This window comes from Chionomys nivalis, chromosome 22, assembly GCF_950005125.1.
Source record: "Chionomys nivalis chromosome 22, mChiNiv1.1, whole genome shotgun sequence".
Lineage (NCBI taxonomy): Eukaryota > Metazoa > Chordata > Mammalia > Rodentia > Cricetidae > Chionomys > Chionomys nivalis.
In genome coordinates this window covers 39470706-39496182 of record NC_080107.1, presented here as the reverse complement: position 1 = coordinate 39496182, position 25477 = coordinate 39470706, and the positions used below count along the sequence as shown (strand labels likewise).

Here is a 25477-nt window from a genome sequence, read left to right as displayed (position 1 = left end):
ATATTAATCAATTGGGCCGGGCGATGGTGGCGCACGCCTTTAATCCCAGCACTCGGGAGGCAGAGGCAGGTGGATCTCTGTGAGTTCGAGACCAGCCTGGTCTACAGAGCAAGTTCCAGGACAGGCTCCAAAGCCACAGAGAAACCCTGTCTCGAAAAACCAAAAAAAAAAAAAAAAAAAACCAAAAAAAAAAATCAAATAAATAAATACAAAACAAAAACCCCAAATAAACACAAATTCAAAATCAGCCTCTAATGATGAGGCCTGTAATACAGGTACAAGAAAGGCTGAGAGAGGAGAGCAGGTTCAAGGACTGATTAGACTTAAGGCCAGCCTGGGCAACTCACTCAGATCCTGTCTCACAGAAAGAAAAAAAAAATTAAAAGCATTAGGGCTGTAGTTCAATAATTCAATGCTTGCCTAGCATGTGAAGTCTTGTACCATTTGTCTTTCTTTCAGGACCTTTGTATGTAGATCAGGGTTCTAGTGCTGGGATTAGAGTGTATGCCACAGTGTTTGACTGTGCTGGTGGCGTTACTACTGTATTCCGTTTTAGGAACATTTGCCATAATGTTATCTTAATATCGTTAGAGTTTGAGCTGGGTGGTGGCGGTGCACGCCTTTAATCCCAGCACTCGGGAGGCAGAGGCAGGCGGATTTCTGGGAGTTCGAGGCCAGCCTGGTTTACAAGAGCTAGTTCCAGGACAGCACCAAAGCTACAGAGAAACCCTGTCTCGAAACCCCCCTACCCCCCCCCAAAAAATCGTTAGAGTTTGAAACATTTCAGCAACCTTTTTTAAAGAAGTCTTTAAATTTTTTTTATTATTTATTTATTTTTTATTTTATGTGCACAGGTGTTTTGCCATGTGTGTCGAGTCCCCTGGAACTGGAATTACAGACAGTTGTGAGCTGCCATGTGGGTGCTGGGATGAATCCGCGTCCTCTGGAAGAGCAGTCAGTGCTCTTAACCCACTGAGCCACCTCTCCAGCCTCCCCGCCCCCGATTTCAGCAACTTTTACTTATTTATCCATTACTGCTACTGCTTCAATTTGTTCATCTTACTCAGTTGGCTTCAGTTCTCTGGTCTTTCACCTTAATACCTGTTTTTCAAGTCTGCTTGACATGTGACAGTAGCTTCAATAAAATGGCTTGGTGCCTTCCCTTTTTTAGGTACTCCTTTTGGAAGTCTTCATACAGCCTCAGTACTTTTTCTGACATAAGCGTAATATGTGCTCATCACTGGAACACATTATATGTATATTTCATATATAATTATTTTTACATATTAGCATTTATGCCCTGTGGCTGTAATTTTTGCAGTGTTAAGTTCGATAGCACAACTAGCACAGATTTTTTTTTTTTTTTTTACAATTTCACGGAAAGTGTGTTCTTAGTGTTGTTCTTCCCTTGGCTCCCTTAGCGTTAAGACTTTTACTTACTGAAATCTGCCTTTTCACTTAAAGGAAGCACTTTACGCTTCTCTAGCATTTTGGAAAAGTCGAATCACTATCCTCACACGTAGGAGCCCCTATTTTTTTTTTTTCGAGACAGGGTTTCTCTGTGGTTTTGGAGCCTGTCCTGGACCTAGCTCTAGTAGACCAGGTTGGCCTCGAACGCACAAGAGAACCGCTTGCCTCTGCCTCCCGAGTGCTGGGATTAAAGGCGTGCGCCATCACGCCCGGCACCACTATTAAATAGGATAAGGATTTTCGGGACATAAGTTAAAAGTCAGTGTGGAAACCCACCTGGCTAGTGACAATCAACAAACCAGTCGCGAGTAGCGTAGATACGCGGGACAAAGGGTGATCGACACCTTTGCAGAACGAAACAGAAACGAGGACTTTTTCAGCTAAATCAAGACTGGCGCCTAACTTGAAAACAAGGACTAGGTTCTTCCTGGAACTTTCCAAGTAATATTTTTGGACCGCAGGTATATGAAAGGGAGCGAAACCAAGGAAACGGGAAACGGAAACCTTTTGATGAAGCAGTCCCAGCACCAAGAGCCCAGGTTGAATTTCAGCGCGCAGGCGCCACCTGGCTTCTCTGCCAGACGCAGGCGCCGCACAGCCGGCTCCGTGTGCGCAGCCGCGGATGCTCACGCAGGCGCAAGAGTGTTTGGCCAGCCCCGCCCCGGCCCTAGGCCGCGAGGCGCGGGCGGGGCGATGGCGCGCGGGAGGGGCGGGGCCACGCTGCGGGCCCGGGCCATGGCCGCCGCGGATGCTGAGGTGAGGCGCGGGGTCGGCGTTCGGCGCTGGGGCGCGGGCCGTGGTCATGATGGCAACAGCCGCGGCGAGAGGGCAGGAACCCGAGCGTGCTGCTAGCTGGGTGGGGCCGCGCGCCCCCGCCGTCTCGGGCCAGGCGGCGCCGAGGCCCCAGCGTCCGGCCCGCGCTCCGCCGGCGCGCTTTGTGCGCGGCGGGCCCGAGCAGCGGTGGCGGCGGCAGCAGCGCGGCGGGCGGTAAGAGGCCGCGGCCCCGCATCCCGCTGCCGCGAGCTTGACTGCAGGCGGGTCGGAGCGGGGGTGGCGGAGACAAAAGGCAAAGTCGAGCGGGCCAACTTGCGCGCGGCGGAGATGAGGCCGGCCTGCGCCTGCTGCCCCGCGCCGTGACCTTTCACTCGCCGCGAGAGCGTGGCACCATCTTTAAGGAAAAGTTGGCCGGTCCCGCTCGTCTCCCGCGCACAAAGCCGCTGCAGCGGGGTGACCACGGGCGAGCACGCTCGACAGAGGAATGCCTGCGGAGCCAAGTTTATTTCTTCACCGATGGCATTAAAGCGGCGGGGGACGGCGAGTTAGCGTTCTTTTGTTCGCGTGCTAGCCTTGCCTCTGCTTTCTGCGGGATAGTTTGCTTCCTGGTTTTTTTGCGGCGTAAACGCAGTGCCCCGGCGAGAGGGACCGCTGTCTTTCCCGAGCTGTGAAAGGCCGGCGTGGAGTCGGGGTCCGCAGAATGCACTAGTGTTGTGATCGCAAGGGCCGAAGTACGGGGCGGGTTTGGAAGAAAGTGTAAGATAGCAGTTTCCTTCCGAAATCAGCTGCGGGAACAGTTAGCTTTTGGAACTTGCAGACCTCAGAAAGTAAAGATGTCGAGAGAAGCTGACACATGTGTGGTGCATAGGCTCGGCAGTACGTTTTACTCCACATAATGTGTGGTCGTTGAATTTTTTTTCTCTTGCCTTTTTTGAGAGGTAGTCCTAGAAGTGAACGGCGAGTTTTCTGATGTGTTGCGAGGAGAATTTTTTGAGTACTTCAACAACGTTCAAGACCTGACTTGGGCACCAGGAACACAGGTGTCTAAGAGATAATCCGAAGTCGCTTCCAGGAAGGCGATGAATCGTGATTCTCGTCCTTTATTGAGCACTTGATGTGTTCCAGGCATTGTTTAAGCTTTTCAGAGAAGTTACCTCATTCAGTTTTTTAATGACATATGCAGCGGGTACTGTTATTTCCTATTTAGCAGATGAGGAAAATAAGATTTGGTAGGGGTAAGTAGCTTTGCCTGGTCAGTTGTAGGCCTGGCCATTTTTCTTCCTTTCTTTTAAAATATTTGTTTCTTTATTTGTGTAAATGAGTGCTATTTATGCATGTATGCCTACATGTCAGAACTGGGCATTAGATTCCATTATAGATTGTTGGGAGCCAGTATGTGATTGCTGGGAATTGAACTCAGGACCAGTTCTCCTAACTGCTGAGCCAGCCCCTCAGCCTGGCCAGCTTTCAATGTCAGGCACATAATTGGTGTTACTAATTGATGGAGAAAGCAGACTGTGGTAGTGTATGGTTGTTATCCTAGCACCGCTTGGGAGGTGCACCGAGGAAGGAGGATTGCATGTTCAAAGCTAGCCTGGGCTGCATAGAGGCTCCCTCCCCTCAAAGATGGAAGTGCCAGTGGTCTTCAGTATCTTTGATTTCCCAGGCAGCTTACTTAGAGTGTGTGTTTGTTGAGCCTGTACCTGATCCCAGCCTTACTGTAGGACTTTCGTGCATAATGTAGCATATAAACATGACAGTAGCTTTATGAAGTAGGTTCTCTGGTATCCCTTTTGCAGTTGAGGCAACAGGCACATAGCATCAGCATTACAGGAGTTTGTGCTACACTGGAAGATACAGATGTGTGACTACAGAGGCCATGCTCCATACACATGTGTTACACCTGTTTTTGGACTTGTGATTTTAAGTATTTATCCTGGAGGTACATGACAGGATGAGGGGTCCTTGTCTGTCGTAGAGTACTGTTGGTCCTGTGGAATTGGGTAGGCCTGAGCTCATCCTCACTGAATCTTGAAATATTTACTAGTTAGGGTTCACTAAATGTGAGATGATTAACTTGTCAGAGCTGACACTGAAGCTTCTCTAAGTGTGTCTGTGTATTACTGAGGTAGCGGAGAGGTTTATTAATATATCCCCTATTCTCCATTTTGTAGATTGATGTGGGTTCCTCCACTTCTTGGGTTTGAAGGTATGTCCTGGTCACAGGATAAGAGTGTGATACATAGGGCTTTTGTCTTAGCAAAAATGTTACATTGCAGTGGAAGCGCCTTCCAAAACAAAATCTGTACTTAACGGAGTGACTAATATGTATCTTCTTAAAAAAATTATTTAATTTTATGTGTATGAATGTTTGCCTTTATGTATAATTTTTTTTGTGTATGGATGTTTTACTTGCATTTATGTTTGCATGTCTGGTGCCAGTGGAGGCAGTGGAGCCCTGGAATTGGAGTTAGGGTGGTTGTGGACCATCAGGTAGATGATGGGAGTTGAACCCTTCTGGTCTTCTCAGACAGCAAGTGCTCTAACTGTAGAGTCCTCTCTCCAGTCCCAATGTCCCAGTGTTTACTTTTTGCCTGAGTGTTGGTATATAAGCCATCATGCCCACCTGTATCTCCCCCCCCTTTTTTTTTGAGACAGGGTCTCTTCATCATGTATTTCAGGCTGACCTCTGACTTTCTAGGCCCTTAATGTTGGCCTTGAACTTCTGATCCTTCTTGGGTCATAGGTGTGTGTGTATTACCATGCCTGGGTTTGTTTCTCTTCCCCTCTTCCCTTAATCTTACATTTTAATCGGGTATGGATGTGCATACCTGTGATTTTTGGCACGTGGAGTATGGAGCAGAAAGATCAGAAATTAGGTTAGCCTTGGGTACAGTGTTAGGCTTTGTGTCAAAAAATCAAAACAGTCAGGTGTGGTGGGGCATGCCTTTAATCCTGGCCCTGAGGAGGTAGGCTCATTTCTGAGTTCAAGACCAGCCTGGTCTGTAGAGGGAGTTCCAGGACAGCCAGTGCTACACAGAAAACAAAACAAAAAAACTACCACCACCAAAAAACCACACCAATCCTCCAAACAATTTTTATTTAGAATAGTATATACATACATAGTTTAAAGAGTCAGGGCTAAGTCCTCAAAGCAGCAGCAACTTTTAATTCTTTAGTGTTTGCTTCATGTTTCTGAATATATGCTGCTGCTGTAGTTTTTTCTCACCAGCTGTAGGGATTATCTGTACTTCCAGTAACAAAGATGAGAAATTTAATTCTTTTACACTCTGGTTACCTGTTAGTTAGAATGGACATTTTCTGAAACTCATGTCCAGCATTGTCTTTGGAGCTTGGTCTTACATGCTCTCGAGAGCTCTCTCTTCCTTGGGTAGAATGTATTTTCTAGTATCTGCTTGAGTAAATGACGATGTGGCTGAGGATGTAGATGAATTGATAGAGTGCTAGGCTAGGTTAAACTGGGTGTGGTAGTGCAGGCCTGCAATCTCAGCACTAGGTAGGTAGAGACAGGATGATCAGAAGTTTTAGGTCCTCAGCAATGTAGCAAGTTCAAGCAAGGCAAGTGTAGGTTTCAGGGAACTCAGTCTCAAGAAAAAAAAAAAGGGTCAATGGTGTGAACCTTTTCTTTGTTTAAAAATGTAGATGTACTTTACTATACTTCACACTTAAAACAAGTTTGGGTAAGCATGGAATTCCTGCTTGGAAGTGAGCTATGAAGGCTTTTTTTGTGTGGGGAGGATGGACATAGTATGCTGCCAGGGATTCTACCTAGGTTTTTTTTTTTTTTTTTTAAGATTTATTTACTTATTTTTTTTTTTTTTTTTTTTGGTTTTTTGAGACAGGGTTTCTCTGTGGTTTTGGAGCCTGTCCTGGAACTAGCTCTTGTAGACCAGGCTGGTCTCGAACTCACAGAGATCCGCCTGTCTCTGCCTCCCGAGTGCTGGGATTAAAGGCGTGCGCCACCACCGCCCGGCTATTTACTTATTTATTATGTATACAGGCCAGAAGAGAGCACTAGATTTCATTACAGATGATTGTGAGCCACCATGTAGGTGCTGGGAATTGAACTCAGGACCCCTGGAAGAGCAACCAGTGCTTTTAACCTCTGAGCCATCTCTCCAGCCCTCTACCTAGGATTTAAATGTATGTTCAGGATCTGTGTGGTTCACAAGGTCTCAACAAGTTGTCATGAATGCCAAGCAGGATCTCCACCACTGAGCTGTTGTTCAGTCTTCTCAAAGTCAGCAGCATTCTAGTGTTGCTGTTGAGAAAGACGTCCAGTTGGAACTCACCACATGCCCATCCCCAGTGCTCTGCAGCCCAAACCTAGGGTTACAGGCTCTCTTGATACCATTCTACTGTAGATCCAGACTCCATTTGATTTTTAGTATTTATTTCCCTCCTTGAGACAGGGTTTCTAGCTGTTCTGGAACTCCCAGGCGAGCCTCAAACTTCGAGATTCTTCGCCTGCTTCTGCCTCCCGAGTACTGGGATTAAAGACATGTTTCACCATGCCTGGTTTGAATTTTTTTTTTTAATTTTTCTTTTACTTATTTTTTTGAGACAATATAGCCCTTACTAGCCTTGAATTCATTATGTAGTTGAGTATAATTTCCAAGTACCAGGATCAAAGATGTTTGTCATTATTCTTGGCTCCAGTTTTAGTTCCTGAAAACAATTAATTTTTTTTTAAATTTTTATTTTGTGTACATTGTTGTTTTGCCTGAATGTATGTCTCTGTGTGTTGGATCCTGGAGTTATAGACAGTTGTGAGCTGCCATGTGGGTGCTGGGACTTGAACCCATGTCCTCTAGAAAAGCAGTCCATGCTCTTAGCCTCTGAGTCATCTCTCCAGTCCCCCAATTTTTATTTTTTAAAACAATCTTTCATTTTACATAACAGTAAACATAACATCCCCTTCTCTCACTCCACCTGAAACGACTATCACTGAGCTTTTTTTGTTGTTAGAGAGGACTGGGATAGAACCCCAGACCTCAGGCACACTAGGCAAGCACTTATTTTTTGAGACAGGGTTTCTCTACACAGCTACCTGGTTTACTCTGTAACTTAAAAAGATTCAGAGAAGTCGGGTGGTGGTGGCTCACGCCTTTATTTCCAGCACTTGGGAGGTGGAGGCAAGAGGATCAATGTGAGTTCAAGGCCAGTCTGGTCTACAAGAGCTAGTTCCAGGACAGGCTCTAAAAATTACAGAGAAACCTGTCTCGAAACAACCCTCCCCCCAAGAAATTTATTTTTGCTTTTACACAGATGTGCTTCTTCCTTTTCAGTTACTACATAACCCAAATGCAGAACTTTAAACTGATTATAACTTATTTTTTATCTTTACTAATAATGATATAATGAATACCCTTAAAATTATTTTTTTTAACATATTTGTGTATTCTTGTATGCTTGTGAGTGTTTATGTGTGTGTGAGAGGGAGATCAGAGGACAATTTGCTAAACTTGGTTCTTCTGCCTTGTGGCTTCTGAATTTCAAACTTGGGTTATTAGTCCTGCTGGTGAGTACCTTTTTCCTGCTGAGCTACCTCATTGGCCCTGTAGTGTGTGTGTGTATTGGTTTTTCAAGAAAAGATTTTTCTGTATAGCTTTGATTGTTCTGGAACTCACTATGTAGACCAAGCTTGCCTCAAACTCAAACCTGCCTTTGACTCCTGAGTATGGGATCGAAGGCATTCCCTGCCACTACCACCACTGGCTGGCTGGAGGATTGTTCAAGTTCAAGGCTGCTCTGGCTTCTGAGTGAGCTCAAGCCAGTCATTGTTTATCATTGAGATCCTATCTCAAAATAAAAAGTGAAAAGAGGGAGTTAGAGGGATGGCTCAGTGGTTAAGAGCACTAGCTGTTCTTCCAGAGGTTTAATCCCAACACTTACATGGGTGGTTCACAACTTTCTATAACTCCAGTCCCAGGGAGTCTGACACCATCTTCTGGCCTCCATGGGCAGCAGGCATACACACAGTACACAGACGTAACAAACAGGCAAAACACCCATACATATGATGAAATAAATAAATAAATAAGCAAGAGGCTTAGGAAAAGTTCAGTGAGTGTGTTTGCCTAGTGTTTACTTTTATTGTGGTGGCAGTAATTGTGTATGCATATGTGCGGGGTGGCGATGGGGGGGAGGATGTGGCTGATATACGTGCCATGGCGTGAATGGAGTTCAGAGGACAACTTAGTTCTGGTCTAGCATGTGTAGTAGTCAGATTTACCAAGGCTCACTGTTTTTGAAAGCAGGGTTTCAATGTGTCAACCTGGATTTGCTTTTGGCATAGTGCTTAGAGGGATACAGTGCTTCATTCTGGGGAAGGCATGGTGGTTGGAGGGTGTGAGGCCACTTGTTCACATCTCAGTAGATCAGGAAATCGACCAACTTTAAGGATTCTATTTTTTTATTTTGTTACCTGGTCCTCTTTAGGAACAGCTAATGTGGGGCTAGAGAGATGCCTCAGTGGTTAAAAGCACTGACTACTACACATGCTAGAAATAACTAAGTTGTTGTCTGAACTCCATTCATGCCATGGCCTGTATGTGAGGACTTATTGATTCCAGGGGCTGGGATTAAATGTTGTATACTACTAAACCTGGTCTCTTTTTGTCATTCATTCATTTATTTCATTTCATTTTTGAGACAGGGTTTCTCTGTGTAGCCTTGGCTGTCCTGGAACTTGCTCTGTAGGTCAGGCTGACCTTGAATTCACAAAGATCAGCCTGTCTCTTCCTACTGAGTATTGGAACTAAAGGCTTATGCCAACACTGTCCGGCTCCATTTTAAGTTGAAAACATTGTAAATTGAAAATTCATTTTAATATACTTGTCTTAGTGAACATCCCATTGTAGCTATAGTACATTGTAGCATATGGGTCCTGGCCTTGCTTTGGTTAAACAGTATTATGAGAAGATTGATCTACCTGTGGCTAGTATAGGAAAAAATAAAATTTTGAAGTATGATTCTTATTGAATGCCTATTTCACCATTGTAAAGTTGTAAAATTATTTTTTGTGAGACAGGATATTGCTTTGTAGTCTAGGCTGACCTGGTATTTGTTGTATTCATGCCTCCAAAGTACTGGAAATTACCTCCCATGCCCAGGTCAAAGCTGAGAAATTTCAAGTTGAACCATTGTAAATTGGGAACCATCTGTATAAATGGGGTTAAAGGGTAGTGTGAAGACCCACTACTGAGCACATATAGTCTAGTTTTTCCTTCTTTCTCATGGAATAGCTCACTCCTACCCTTTTCTGTGCTTGCCCGTCCTCAAGTGTGGTGTGTTTTTGGAAGTTTTTAAAAAATGTAATAGTTTTTCCCAGCACTCAGGAGGCAGAGGCAGGCGGATCTCTGTGAATTCGAGACCAGCCTGGTCTACAGAGCTAGTTCCAGGACAGGCTCCAAAGCCACAGAGAAACCCTGTCTCGAAAAACAAAAGAAAAACAAAAAACAACAACAAAAAATGTAATAGTTTTTAATTGTGCTGTGGTGCGCATGTATAGAGGTCAGAGAAAAGCTTGTGGGCCTATGGGTATTTAACTCACACTGTTGGTGGCAAGTATCTGTACATACTCAGCCATCTTGCCAGCTAGTTCCTGGAGTTTTCTATAGGGTTCAACTTCTATTCTCCTTTGACTCTAGAATGTGATTTGCTCGTTTGTGTTTTTTCTTTTTAAGATTTATTTATTATGTATACAGTGTTCTGATTGCATGTGTGCTTGCATGCCAGAAGAGGGCATGAAACAAACTATGAAGAGATGAAAGTAATCAGTTCAGATTGACTTCATCAACCTGGATCAGATTTTGGGGAGTCTGCTAGGCAATTCATTGTTAGCATATTTAAAACACTACAATTTGGGAAAAAGTTTCCGGCAACAATCATTCTAATTCTAAGGTCTCACTACTTTGAAACTCCTTTACAAAGTGCGTGTTACCATAAGAGGGTTGGATCTGTAGCTAAAGGGACTAGAATCTAGTGGTCTCTGACTGAGACAGCATAGAGGTTAGCAGGCTGTAAGGACGTGTGACATCTCCCCTAAGGATGGGTTCTATTGACTAAGAAACAAAGCTAAAAATAAAGGTCTATGGAGAAAGACTGGCATAAACAAACATTCTGGGGGTTTTGGATGAGGTCTGCCTCCATAGATAGCAAAAAGGACACTAAGTTGTTAACAGTGTTCATTCTCAGCCTTCTGGGTGGAAAACAGGCAATTCCTCCTTTTAGGAGAGTTGCTTGTGTGTTTAACATTCCTGGTTCCTGAGTTCTTTGGGAGCAAGACCCTTTGTGCCTCCAATACAGGAGGAGACATGAACAACATCCATACCTTTTCCTAAGGTCCCAGCAACAAACTGAGACATGATTCTGCCATTGTTCACTCTCGGGAGCCAATGACTTTGTTGAGTTTCCTTGCAGATCATAGGTGAGGGGTTACTTACAGGGGTGTGGGTGCTCTTTCCTCTAAAGTGCATAGGAGGAGAACCTCTGCCCGGCAGGGATAAAGGGTTTGAATAGTTGCTTAGATGGATACCTCTGCTTTCGTCTTCTCCCACAGGTATATACTCTGACCCCTCCCCCAGGGCTCACGCGATTAGGGCAGAGTTGTGTGAGAATATGGTATACCTCTCTACCCCATTTTGGGGGGTGAAACACATCTACAAATGCAGTTGTGATGATCTTTTCAAGGGGCACAGCTGTATGCCCCAAGATGGTGATTGCTTGGTTCAGAAGACAGTCACTCATAACACAGGGTCTCATGTAACCTAGGATGGTCGGAAACTCCAGTATATCTAAGTATGACCTTGAACTTCTGATCCTTCTGCTTTTTGAGTACTTGGATCATATCATAGATGTACTCCATCAGAACAGATTTTATGTGGTGCTGGGCATCAGACCCAGGGACTGGTATATGGTATGCAAGCATTCTACCTAACTGAGCTCCATCCCTAGCCTAAGCATTTATTATTATTTTTTTAAAGATTGGTTTATTGCTGGATAGTGGTGGCATATGCCTTTACCCCAGCACTCGGGAGGCAGAGACAGGCAGAAACTTGTGAGTTTCAGGCCAGCCAGAGTTATATAGAGACAGAGATAAAGAGACAGAGACACTGGTATTTTTGGATTTTCATTATGGAAGATTTCTCAGATCTATTCAAGTAGATAAAGTTTAAGGTAGTTGAGTGTGTTTGGACATCTGTAATCCCAGGTTGAGGCAAGAGGATCATAAATCCAAGGCCAGCCTGGGGTACATAGCCAATTCCAGGTTTGCTTAAACCACACTGGGAGACAACTGTTTTACAGAAACAGAAACACCAAGTAGAGCCCAGTACTATAATGAACATCATTACTTGCTGCATTCCACCATCAATAGTCGTCCCCCCCTCCGCCCCCAGGCAGGGTTTCTCTGTGGCTTTGGAGCCTGTCCTGGAACTAGCTCTTTTTTCGAGACAGGGTTTCTCTGTGGTTTTGGAGCCTGTCCTGGAACTAGCTCTTGTAGACCAGGCTGGTCTCGAACTCACAGAGATCCGCCTGCCTCTGCCTCCCAAGTGCTGGGATTAAAGGCGTGCGCCACCACCGCCCGGCAACAGTTGCCTTCTTATGACTAGTCTTGCTTTACTTGAACTTCCATTGTGGCCCATACTATTTGCAATTATTTTAAAGCAGTTCTCAGACATTTTTCATCTGTGAGCATTTTATTTCAGTTAATGAATGTCCTGTTAGAATTCAGATTTATTACTTCAGTTGCCTGAATGGTAATCATAACCCCATGTATTTTCAGCACTTGGGAGGTAGATGCTGGACAACTACAAGTTCAAGCCTAATCCAGTCTACACAGCAAATTCCAGGCTATACAGGGGTACATAGTGAGGCTGTCTCCAAAAGGCTCCCCTTCCCCAAGAATATAGTCTGTTCATTGCTCTTAGTAGATCTATCAAATCTCTGAATAGATTTCTCTTCCAGTGGGTCCTTCCACCCCTTTCTCCACGTTTGACTCTTTATTTTTTGCCCTTTCAAGACAGTATTTTTCTGTGTAGTAATGGATGTCCTGAATTTGCTCTGTAGACCAGGCTAACCTTGAATTCCTAGGAGGTTCTACTCTGGGTTTCAACGCTCCTTTCCTGTTTGTTTTGCTTTCTTTTTTCTTTTTTCTTTTTTCTTTTTTAATATTTATTTATTTATTGTGTATACAATATTCTGTCTGTGTGTATGCCTGCAGACCAGAAGAGGGCACCAGACCCCATTACAGATGGTTGTGAGCCACCATGTGGTTGCTGGGAATTGAACTCAGGACCTTTGGAAGAGCAGGCAGTGCTTTTAACTTCTGAACCATCTCTCCAGCCCTTGTTTTGCTTTTTTTGAGGCAGAGTGTCACTGTAGATCAGACCGGCCTCTTGACTTAGAGATCTGCCTGTCTGTACCTCCCTAGTGCTGGGATTAATGGTGCACACCACCATCTCCTGCCTAATGCATTCCTTTTTTATGCAGTTTTGCTTACCTGAGTTCCTAACTCCATTAGTGTTTGTGGACTTTGCCCTCTCTAGCTTTCTTTCTCTTTTTCTTTCTTTTTGTAGCCCATCCACCCCTTTCTCTGTGTAGTCCTGGCTGTCCTGGAACTCACTTTGTAGACCAGGCTGCCTCGACTCGCAGATATCCACCTGCTTCTGCTCCTGAGTGCTGGGTTCCAAGGCGTGCACAACCACTGTCCACTAACTTCCTTTTTCTTCATGGTATTCTCTTTATGTATTTGCTTTGTTCTGGGAAACCAAGCTTGGTAAAACTGGTTGAGAGCAAAGTAAGACTTTGCTCTTGGGTTCTGTGAATCTTTTAAGCTTAGATATTTGGCATCTGCTTGTTGACTGGAGGCTGTGTGCTAAAAGTTGACTGCTATTCTAATTTTGTAGTAGGACTCAATCTAATTTTAAGCCGCTAAAAAGACAAAGAGAAAGTTAGTTGTCCTTGTCTTCTTGGTCTTCTCACTTCTTCCTCTCTCCCCTCCCTCATTTTTTTTTTTTTTTTTGGTTTTTCAAGACAAGGTTTCTCTGTAGCTTTGGAGCCTGTCCTGGAACTCCGCTCTGTAGACCAGGCTGGCCTTGAACTCACAAAGATCCACCCCGTCTCTGCCACTGGAGTGCTGGGATTAAAGGTATGCGCCACCACTGCCTGGCTCCTTATTTTTTATTATTATTATTATTATTATTTTTTTTTTTAAGATTTATTTATTATGTATACAACATTCCTTCCATGTGTGCCTGAATGCCAGAAGGGGGTGCTGGGTCTCATTATAGATGGCTGTGAGCCACCATGTGGTTGCTGGGAATTGAACTCAGGACCTCTGGAAGAGCAGTCAGTGCTCTTAACCACTGAGCCATTTCTCCAGCACCTATTATTATTATTTTTTTAAGGTGGCCTGCACTCTGACACCTGGACCTCTCTCTACCAGTAGACCAGGCTGACCTTGAATTCACAGAAGTCTGCTAGTCTCCCTATGAGTGCTGGGATTAAAGGTGTGTGCTGCTACCACCCGGGTTCTAAAAACCTTTACTTTTTTTTTTCTAGACAGGGTTTCTCTGTAACTTTGGAGCCTGTCCTAGAATTAGTTCTCATAAACCAGGCTGGCCTTGAACTCACATTGATCCTCTTACCTCTGCCTCCCAAGTGCTGGGATTAAAGGCATGTGCCACCACCGCCTGCCTTTTAACTTTAACTTCTTAGTTTGAAAAATGTCACACTCTGTGCCCAAGTCAGGTTTGGTCACTCACCTTTAAGAAGCCATTTAAAAGGAGCCAAATTAAAAATGAGCAACATTTAATTCCAGCACTTGGGATGCAGAGGCAGGTAGATTTCTTGAGTTCAAGGCCAGCCTGAGCTACCTAATTAGTTCCAGGACAGCCAGGACTATACAGAGAAACCCTGTCTCGAAAAACAAACAAATGGGGTTGGGGGGGGGGAACTGGAGAGGTGGCTCAGAGGTTAAGAGCACTGGCTGCTCTTCCAGAGGTCCTGAGTTCAATTCCCAGCAACCACATGGTGGCTCACAACCTTCTATAATGAGATCTCTTCTGGCCTGTAGGCATATATGCAGGGGCAGAACATTGTATACATAATAAATAAATCTTTAAATAAAAACAAACAAACAAACAAATGGAAAGAAGAAAAAGATTCAGTGTGGTCATAGTGGGAAGAGGAACAAAGAGATTCAGTGTTCCCCAGTTCTATCTTTGGGGGTCCTGAAGTGAGATCAGAGTTCGTCTGTCTGTCTGTCTGTCTGTCTGTCAATCAATCAATCAATCAATCAATCAGTTTTTTGAACAGGGTCTGTCTTTCTTTGTAGACCAGGTTGTTGTGGAACTCACTGAGATCCACCTGTCTTTGCCTCCCAAGTGCTGGGATTAAATGTATGTCCCTCTAACCTCTCCACTTTAGCCTGTTGTTTTTATGAAAATATTAATTAGGTCATGGTAGGATGGACTAGATAGAGGGTACTACAAAGCTGCTCAGACAAAGAGACCTCAAGTCAGTTGTGGGGTTGTATTCTGTGACTGGGAAATAAAGTGGAGTGCTAGGGATGTAGCTGGGTGTAGAACACTTGCGTAACATATTTAAAAAAGGTGAAGTGCTAGTGCACACGAACTGAGCACAGAGGGTGGTTAGACTCTGCTAGGTAGTAGGGTGCTTCCTAGCCGGGGTTCTGAATCTTAAGGTTCATATATGGCACTTTGGGGGATGGAGATGGGTGTCAGAGACTTGTAGAGGGAAGGAATGTAGTGACTGATTCCTTACTGATAGATCTGTAATTCTAATGCTCTGGTGGCAGGGTATCACAAGTGGGGGGCTAGGGATACATCAAAACTTTTGGGCAGAAAGCAACTTTTGGGCCAGATGGATGAGATCTTGTCTTGGCTAGAGAGATGGCTCAACATTTAAGAGGTTTTGCATAGGTGATTCCTAGCACCCATATAGAACTGTTCACAACTGTCTGTACTTACAGTTACAGGGGATCTGACATCCTTTCTGACCTCCAAAGCACCAGGTATCCATGTGGTGCACATCCATAATGCAGGCATGTAAATATAAAATAAAAACAACAATAAAGCCGGGCGGTGGTGGCGCACGCCTTTAATCCCAGCACTTGGGAGGCAGAGGTAGGCGGATCTCTGTGAGTTCGAGACCAGCCTGGTCTACAAGAGCTAGTTCCAGGACAGGCTCCAAAGCCACAGAGAAACCCTGTCTCGAAAAACCAAAAAAAAAAAAAAAAAAAAAAAAAAAAAAACAATAAAAATAAAACAACCAAACTCAGAGATAGCAAAAGATTTCCTCATTGTTCAGACGACCAGATATCATCACCTGTGTGTAACTCTTTGCTATCTCCATCCTTCCTTTCTTCTTTGCTTCTCTGCTTTTGCAGTTTTGGGGAATCCAACCCAGGACTCTAGGCATGCTAGACAAACGCTGTATCGTTGAAACTGCTCTGCACTCTTTCACTTTAAGACAGAGGCTGGCACACTGCTTTGTCCAGGTTGCCCTTGAACTCATCCTGTAGACCTGTCAGACCTTAACTATTAGCTCATCCTCTCTTAGTTTCTTGAATAGCTGGCTTGTATTGCCTAGCCCAGCTTAAAAAATATTTTAATACTTTATGATCTATGAATCTAATGAAATATTCTATTGCCACAGCGTGACAATCATGAAAATGTGTGAATATAATGGAGTGTGTAAGGGGAGTTTTTTATTTAGCTTGTGACTGAAAGACCCTCGGAGAGGACCTTCCCTCAGGAGGTGACCCCGAGACCCAAGGAACAGTCCGAGACCACTGGCTGCAAATAGCAAGAGGTTTATTGGGTGTGCACAGGTACCTGCTGGCAGCAAAGTCTTTTTGGAGGACTTGTGCGCCTGCAGTCTGGGAGAAGGTCTTTTTATAGGAAAAGGGCAGCAGAAGCAGGCATACAGAAGCAGATGCATGGTTACAGGGATCTCATTGGTCGGTTGGAATGAGGCGAGGGGCATATGTGGTTTTTCCTCTCCCAGCATAGATGTATGGCCACAGATGTCCTGTTTTGCAGATATCCTATTTTACAGATATCCTGTTTTGCAGCTAGGGGTCCTGACCTCAGATATCTTCTCCCAGCACAGATGTATGGCCACAGATATCCTGTTCTAAACAAACGGGATGTTCTCATGAGATCAGGCAAGCTGCAGATCCTGAGGGGGTCCTGAGGGTCTCAAGCAAACAGGATGTTCTCGTGGGAACAGGCTAGCTGTGGGTTCTGAGGGGGGGGGGGTCCAGAGGATCTTTCAGTGACCATGCAAACCATGCACGTGTTATTCTTAAAACTTTCCCCTAGGTGGGCTGGCGGAGCCCGCCATGCAACAAGCTGCTACAGGCTACAGTTTCCCACCAGCGGGAGGGCACAGCGGTGGGTAACAGACACAAGACATATAAACACAAAAGATAGGCATAAAGCATTTTATTGAGGGAGGGAGGGAGGGAGGGAGGGAGAGAAGAGATAAAAGAGAGAGAGACAGAGACAGAGAGAACACGTGCGCACGCCAAGGAAGCAGAAAGGAAAGGGCCGGGAAAGCACAACACACGTAAGCAGAAAACCTGGAAGGAAATGAAAAAGGTTGAGTTAGGATGATGATACTTACTTTGAAATTTGCCATTTATATTCATTTTTGTTGTTTTGCTTTTTGAGACAAGGTCTTACGTAGTTCTGACTTCCATTGAACTCATGATTTTGTTTAGGTTAGCCTTGAATTCTTGGTCCTTCTCCCACCTCCCACGTGCTACTTCCTTATCACACCAGTCTTTGCTTTTGTTATTTTAATTAAGTAATTAGGTATCAGTTTATTCTAAAAGGGACACATGGAAGTTATTCACTTGAGCGGAATGGGCAGCTTTGTGTACTTTCATTTCAATGGTGGTTTCAGTCCATATATTTTTCTAGGATATCAGAATCTCTAAATGAGAATTAATCCTAGCTGGATTTGGTAGCGCACGCTTTTAATCCCAGCACATGGGAGGCGGAGGCAAGCTGATCTCTGAGTTTTAGGCCAACCTAGTCTACAGAATGAGTTCTAGTGATACACAGAAAAACAAACAAGCAAACAAAAGGAAAAAAAAGAAATAATCCTTGTCACTTAGAAGTACATTGGTAGTCGGGTGGTGGTGGTGCACTCCTTTAATCCCAGCACTTGGGAGGCAGAGGCAGGCAGATCTCTGTGAGTTCGAGACCAGCCTGGTCTACAAGAGCTAGTTCCAGGACAGGCTCCAAAACCACAGAGAAACCCTGTCTCGAAAAAAAAACCAAAACCAAAAAAAAAAAAAAAAAAAAAGGAAGTACATTGGTGCCTGATACTACTGTTGCTCGTAATACTTGGCATTGAGTTTTATTCTGGAAGTACTATGTAAAGTAGCAAAAGAAACTTGACAAACCTTAACTGTGTACTTAATTTGGTTATATCTGGTAGGAGATAGCCTGGCAGACATCTAGGTGAAAATGTTTAGGTTGGTGTAGATCTACCTGGGTGTTTGTAAAAGAAAAAAAAAAAAAATGAAGCCAGGTGGTGGTGGCCCACGCCTTTAATCCCAGCACTTGGGTGGCAGAGGCAAGTGGATCTCTGTGAGTTCAAGGCCAGTCTGGTCTACAAGAGCTAGTTTCAGGACAGCTACCAAAGCTACAGAGAAACCTTGTCTTGAAAAAGACCAAAAAAGAAAAAGGAAAAAAAAAAGACTACACGCATTACCTTATCAGGGTAGCATTTAGGGTAGTACCTCGTGGCCATATGATAGTACTCAGTTTGGGCTGTGGGGTTGATCCTGAATGTAGTAGTATGTCCTTCTGTAGTATTTACTTATTTGTGTTCTGCCTGCATGTATGCATACCAGAAGAGAACACCAGATCTCATAGATTGTTGTGAACCACCATGTGATTGTTGGGAACTGAACTCGGGACCTCTGGAATGCCCTTAACCTCTGAGGCATCTCTCTAGCTCCTCAACGTTTGTTCCTCATGTTTCTTCAGAGTTGACTTGTCCATTGTGGTGGCCACATGCTTAACCCCAGCGCTCTTGGGAGGCAGAGGCAGATAGATCTCTGAATTTGAACCTGGTCTGTATAGGGACCCCAGAGTAGCTGAGTTATAGGATAAGACCTTGTTTTAAAAAACAAAAAAAGCCGGGCAGTTATGGCACATGCCTAATTTCCCAACACTAGGGAGGTAGAGGCAGGTGGATCTTTGAATTCTGAGGCCAACCTGGTCTACAGAGCTCGTTCCAGGACAGCCAGAGCTGCACAGACAAACCTGTCTCAAAAAACAGACAAACAAAAAACAATCACCCTTCAAAAAAACCTCAAAGTTTACTTAAAAAAGATGTATTTTATTTTATGTGCATGAATGGTTTGACTGCATGTATGTATGTTTATTGCCTGAGGAGGCCAGAAGAGGGTGTTGGATCCCTGGAAATTGAGTTCTGGATGTTGTTAACCATCTTGTGGATATTGGTAAATGAATCCAGGTCTTCTGGAGTAACAGCCAGTGCTTTTAACTGCTGAACTGTGTCTCTATCCCTTAAACTTTACTCTTTTTCATTTGTGTTTTCTTTTTTAAAATAAATAGTATGGGGGCTGGAGAGATGGCTCAGTGGTTAAGAGCATTGCCTGCTCTTCCAAAGGTCCTGAGTTCAATTCCCAGCAACCACATGGTGGCTCACAACCATCTGTAAAGAGGTCTGGCGCCCTCTTCTGGCCTGCAGGCATACACGCAGACAGAATATTGTATACATAATAAATAAATAAATATTTTTTTAAAAAAATAAATAGTATGGGTACTGGAGAGATGGCTCAGTGGTTAAGAGCACTGACTGCTTTTTTACAGGTCATGGGTTCAATTCCCAGCACCCGCATGGCAGCTCACAATTGTCTATAAGCCCAGGATCTAAAACCTTTACACAGGCATGCAGGCAAAACACCAATGCACATAAGAATAAAAATAAATAAATTAAAAAAGATAGCATGAAGTAAGGACTCAGTTTCATTTTCATGAGGTAAAATCTTATAAAAAGTTGTAAACTTTACATGGGTGCTGAGTCATATCTCCAGCCTAGATGTGCTGAAGAAATAACAGAGTTCTACATCTTGCAAGAAAGAAGAAAACTGAGACACTGAGTATGGGAATCTTCAAAGTTGGCCCCTAGAATGACACACTTTTTTCAACAAGGCTATACATAGCCACTCCAACAAAGCCACACCTAATTGTGCCACTCCTTATGAGATTATGGGGGCCAGTTACATTCAGAGTACCATAGTGCTTTGCCTTCTTGTACATATGTGTTCCGCTTGTATGCGTGGTGCCCATTAGTCCAGAAGGCATCAGATTACTTGGAACTGGAGTTACAGATAGATGGTTGTGAGCTGCCATGTGGGTGCTGGGAATTGAACCCAGTCCTCTTGAAGAGCAGCCAATGTTCTTAACCACTGAGCCATCTCTCCTGCCCCTTAATATAATTTTAGATTTAATTTTATTGAATTTTGTGTATTTATGCATGCCACATTTCAGATTTGGATGTCTTGCAGAGGACAGCTTACAGGGTTTGGTTCTTTTTTTTTTTTTTTTTTGGTTTTTCAAGACAGGGTTTCTTTGTAGCTTTGGTGCCTGTCCTGGAACTAGCTCTTGTAGACCAGGCTGGCCTCGAATTCACAGAGATCCGCCTGCCTCTGCCTCCCGAGTGCTGGGATTAAAGGCGTGCGCCACCACCGCCCGGCCGGGGTTTGGTTCTTTATACCTTGTGGGTTTCAGGAATTGAACTTTGGTCATTGGTCTTGGTGGTAATTGACTTTATCTGCTGGCCATGCAGTCTTCAGTAGTTTTGTTTGCATTTCCCTGATGACTAGAGATGTTGAACATTTTTCATGAACTTACTGACCATTTTTATATCTTCATTTAAAAAGTGTCCAATTAATTTGCCCACTTACTGATCATATTCTTGGTTCTTTTTGAGGTTGAACCCAGAGCCTTGTGCTTACTGGACATGCACTGTACCACTGGCTGTATCCTCAATCTCATTCAGCTTTATTCTGAAATAAGTTCTCACTAAATTGCCTGTGTTGGCCCTGAATTCCCCCTTGTATCCCAGATAATTCTCAATCTTGCAATCTCCCTGCCTTAACTTCCTAAGATTGCAGGTATGACCTACCATGCCTGTTTTGTTTTTCTGTTCTTTTATAATCTAGATACTAATCCTTTATTAAATTAATAAATAAATTGAAAATAGACCTACCGTACGATCTAGCTATAGTATATGTACACTAAAGTGAGTAAATAAATTTATAAATGGATAAGTAGTACATCCTAAGGAATACAGTTCAGCATAGCTGTGTATCCATGTTTATTTTAGTACTATTCATGGTAGCTAAATCATGGAGTTAGTTTAGGTTTTTATTAGCAAATGAATAAAATGTGTGAATTATTTCAAGAGGCAGAGGCAGGCAGACCTCTATGTTTGAGGCCAGCTTGGTGTACAGAGTGCGTTCGGTCTATCCAGGACTACATAGAGAGACCCTACCTCAAACAATTAAAAAATAAAACCTGAAGCCGGGAGGTGGTGGTGCACTCCTTTAATCCCAGTACTCAGGAGGTAGAGGCAGGTGGATCTCTGTGAGTTTGAGGCCAGCGTGGCCTACAAGAGTTGGTTCCAGGACAGGCATCAAAGCTACAGAGAAAGCCTGTCTTGAGAAAACAAAACAAATAAGTGGGAAAAAGCCAGGTGGTCCACTCCTAGCACTTGGGAGGCTGAGGCAGGTAGATTTTTGTGAGTTCAAGCCAGCCATTGATATACAGGGAGAGTTCCAGGACAGCCAGGACTTTTACACGGAAACCCTTCTCAAAAAACCAAAAACAGAAAATAAAAAAGAACAGAGTAAATATTAAACCTTTATAAATTTTGGGGGTGCTGGAAAGATGTCTGAGCATATTAGAGTTCCTAATGTTGTTGAAGAGGATCTGGGTACGGTTCCTAACACCTACATCAGGCAGCTCACAACTACCTATAACATCAGTTCTAGGAAATCTGAAACCTTCTGGCCTCCACAGACACCTGTATACATGTGGTACATCTATAAATATTCAGACACAGGCATATACACATAAATAAAAACAAATATCAGGGTCTTAAATTTCATAAAAAGGATTTTAGGGAATGCTGGTGGAAAGTTCTACATCTCATGATTTAGCTCAACATAGGTATGTGACCAAGAGCCGCAAGTAGCAGCTGTCATAAATTAAGAGCTGAGGCTTTCCAGCACTGCCAGCTTCGTAGCTCTGCCCCAGAGAGAGCTTACCTGTAGGAATCTTTTTAGACTGGGATTTAGTCTTTAGAATAATCAATGTTTTGATGGCAGGCCCATCTTTTTTTTTTTTTTAAGGTTTTATTTATTTTTTATGTATACAGTGTTCTGTCTGCATGCCAGAAGAGGACACCAAGAGCTACCATGTGGTTGCTGGGAATTGAATTCAGGACCTCTGTAAGAGCACCCAGTGAGTGCTCTTAACCTCTGAGCCTTCTCTCCAGCCCGCAGTCCTGTCTTCTAACCTGTGGTCTGTGGTAGTTTACCTAGCATACACAGGTTCAGTCCTAGCACTATATAAAAAACAAAAATAGAAACATCCAACAAATATTGTGTGGTTCTCTCAGGATGGGGAAAAATTCATAACAGTAGAAAAGGAGGCTATTAAGGGATAGGAAGGAAGGGCAGAATAAGTAAGGGTAGGATAATGAGGTGGTGGGTAATTACCATCCAAGAACCTTATGTTTATCCTGAAAATGTCAAACCCATGGTTTTATGCAATTTACATAGATATTATAATATCTAAAGATACTGCACGGTCACAGGGACTGTGCATTTTGAGCTTCAGTAGAAACTATTCTTTTTTCCTAATAAACTAGTGCCTTTAGCAGATCTACACTTAGCAGCCTACAGCATAAGTACTAGCTTAACTTAGGTTTCCTCAGGAAGTATCTACTGAATAGTATCTTGTATATAGCTGTCCTGATAGTCTATGTAGGTCAGCCTGCTTTAAATTCACAGAGATCCGCCTGTCTCTGCCTCTTTGTGCTGGCATTAAAGATTGGCACCAGTGCCAAGCAGACATGTCTGTTTTACATTATTTTGTACTTTCATAATTAAAATATTTTAGTATATCAATAAATGGTATCTTCCTTGCTTTTTAGTTGCTCATTCATTATTTTTTATTAGATTTACTTTTTTATGTGTGTGAGTGTTTTGCTTGTATATATGTATGTGTACTGTGTGCATGTTTGTTGCCTGAAGAGGCCAGAAGAGAGTGTCACATAACCTGGGACTAGAGTTAATAGACAGTTGTTAGCTGCCATATGAGTGCTGGGAATTGAACCTAGATCCTCTGCAAAAGCAAGTGTCCTTAACTTCTGAGCCATTTGTCTGACCCCTGCTCATTAAATTTTATTGGTCACATGAATTTATTTTCCTTCAGTTACTTTTTAAATTCTTTGTCTATTTTACTAGAGGAAGCTACAGTAAGGCAATGGATAGGGTGTTCTCTTTTCTGTGTGGGTAGCAGGTAGGTGTGTATGATCTTGTTTGGTTAATTTTAAGTGAATCAGTTACATTATGATTTTTGCAGTTGAACATGTGCTCTTGTATTGAAGATGAGTCACTCAAGGTGATTTTTTTTTTCTTTTTTTTCTTTAAATCTGTTACCTTAACCCTTTCCGGTCAGTGGTCTGGATTAAGTTGGAGTAGGCACAGCTGGCAGCCCTTCTGTTATTATTTGTGCGGGGTTCGGGAAGGAGAGACGAGATACGCGGGGTCCCACGTGGGCGAACTTTAATGGGGAACAACAGGTAAGGGACGGGGGTGAAGAGACGAAAGGAAAGAGGGGGCGGGTTAAGGTGTCCCCCGTTTTTAAGGGGAAGTCCAGGTGTGTCTGGGAGAAAATGTCCTGCGCATGCGTGGCTTTCCATTGTACCCCTGGGATTCGTAGTCCCCTGGGAGGCTGTATTTTCTGCGCATGCGTGGCCTTGTCTCCAAAAGAACAGCACCTTCTATATTAGACCAGCCATGTAGCTGCTCTGGGATAGTCTATGACTGTATCTGTATAGGTTGTAAGGTTGTATTAATATAGAAGGGTTGGTGATAATTATTTTCATGTATCCTTAAAAATAGGAAATAAAGTATTTCAGGTTGTATAAAGCTTAGCAGTTTTCAAAATATTTCTTACTTTAAAACAAAAAGCTTAGGATAGTATTATGAGCTGTTTGATCCCTGTGATAGGGTCTCCCTCTGTTGAATTCTGGGCTTGGATTTATGGGTTCAGTGGGAGAAACTTGAGTACAGGGCGGCTGCAGTGACTCCTGGAACTTTGTCTAGTGGAGGGGAACCAGGCGGTTCTGGCCTGGATGCTCTTCTATCCTATCTGTTGCTGTCTTGGCTTCTTTGACTTTGAGTTGCCTCTTTGAAGGCAAGTTCGTGTGTCAGAGTGGGAATTACTTCAGTCTCCTGATCTGTTTTTATTTTTATTGTTTTTTTTGAAAACAGTATTATCTGGAGTGACCCTGAGATGTGATTGTTTTGTGGGTTGAGCTGAATTCATTGGTGGATTCTGTGGTGAGATTTATCTTTCTCTATTTTTATGGTGAAATAATACATATAATAGACTTTTTTCGGGGTGGGGCTGGAGAGATGCTCAGCAGTTAAGCTGCTCTTCCAGAGGACTCAGGTTCAAGTCCCAGCACCCACATGGCAGCTCACCTATCTGTTCTCATTTTACATGCTAGATCTAGTTCCCACTCCCTCCCCATATAATAGACTTTTTGAGGAACTCAAATTCTTTAAAGCCTGGTTAACCTGAGGAGGCCTAAGGTTCCCTGTAGTGGCTTTTTGGGTAGCCTCCATTTCAGGAAAGAACAGGACAGAGTCTGAGTATGCCTGGTGAGAGTGGAGCTTTGAGGAAGACCTGGTTGAACTACTGTAGTTTCTCTGCAGTTAGCCATTGTGCTTGGAAGAGGTTGATAGTCGGCACATGACACCAACCTTTCTCCTTTAGTTCTTGGCTGTGGTTAGAGCCAGTAAGTAAATCAGGGATGTTTGCTGTGATTGTGAGGGTCAACTTTTTGTCCCTCTTGGCCTTTCCCTACCCACATAGCTCTATTTTTGTGTCTGGCCACTTGATATGTGCACTTTCTTAAAAGTGGAGCGAGAGGTTCCCTAGCAGAGGGCTTTGAAGAACACTTGAAGCGAATTGTTTGTTTTTTCACGACAGGAGGAAGCTCCTCCTCTCTCTCTTTGTTTTTGTTTTCAAGACAGGGTTTCTCTATGTAGCCCTGGCTGCCCTGGAACTTTGCTCTGTAGACCAAGCTGGCCTCAAACTCATAGAGGCCAACTGCCTCTGTTTCCGTGTGCCACCACTGCCTGGCTATGGTTTTTTACCTTTGTTGGTGATAAATCAGTAGTTGCTGTGACTCTCCTTTTCTTCTTTTTCCCTGTCCCAAGGACAGTCTTAGTGCTAGTGACCCTGGTGAGCCACTCACTGTCAGGGACCTGGGCTCTAAGGACTAGAGATCTGGGCTGGGTGGGTAGATGGGGAAATCTCGCTGCTCTGCTCATAGGAACTGTAAGGACAACAGCCACACTGTTCATTTAGTCCACTTGTTTACATTTTATTTGTGGCCTTGCCTGGACAGTTGGTGAGGATACTCCATTTTCCTTGTACTGACAGGACTATGTAAAAAAAAAAAAAATGCAGAAACCTAAGGCAGCAGAGCACACCTACCTTTTTAAAGCGATTTCATAGAAAAATAAGATGTACAGGCAAGTTCTGGACACTTTGGAAAGAGAGCCAGTAGGGGCTGTGTTTTCGCCTATTTATTGATTTATTGCAAACGACAGATTAGACAAATTGGTTGGTAATCTGTTTTTTGAGCATGTTCTTGGAACAAAAGGGTGGGGGAGGGTAGGAGGGTTGTTCTCCCAGATCGGAGGAAATGCAGCTCCTAGCACAGTAATGAGGAAGCAGGAACAATAGGAATGATTCCTTTGTGCCTGCCCCAGAAAAGAAATGGGGTGGTGGTGCTGGGAAGCCTATTCATTGCCATCACTCAAGTGTCCCCAGCAGTGGTGATGACTTGGGGATGCTGTGTACTAAAAAATGACTATTTTGGCTTGGTTGTT

At 43.7% G+C, this 25477-nt stretch overlaps 1 protein-coding gene across 4 annotated transcripts in view; it reads left to right on the top strand.

Annotated features, from left to right (window-relative positions):
• Positions 1–2182: 2182 nt before the first annotated feature.
• Positions 2183–25477, top strand: part of Ehmt1 (euchromatic histone lysine methyltransferase 1) — a 141039-nt gene continuing 117744 nt past the window's right edge. For 2 of the 4 annotated variants that reach the window (XM_057754934.1, XM_057754933.1), the window contains exon 1: positions 2185–2226. In XM_057754934.1, the coding sequence (XP_057610917.1) occupies positions 2206–2226 (21 nt within the window). In that variant the 5' untranslated portion in view covers positions 2185–2205. Of the gene's footprint in view, positions 2227–25477 lie in introns of all 4 variants that reach the window. The other 2 variants (XM_057754931.1, XM_057754932.1) reach the window with 2 other exon arrangements.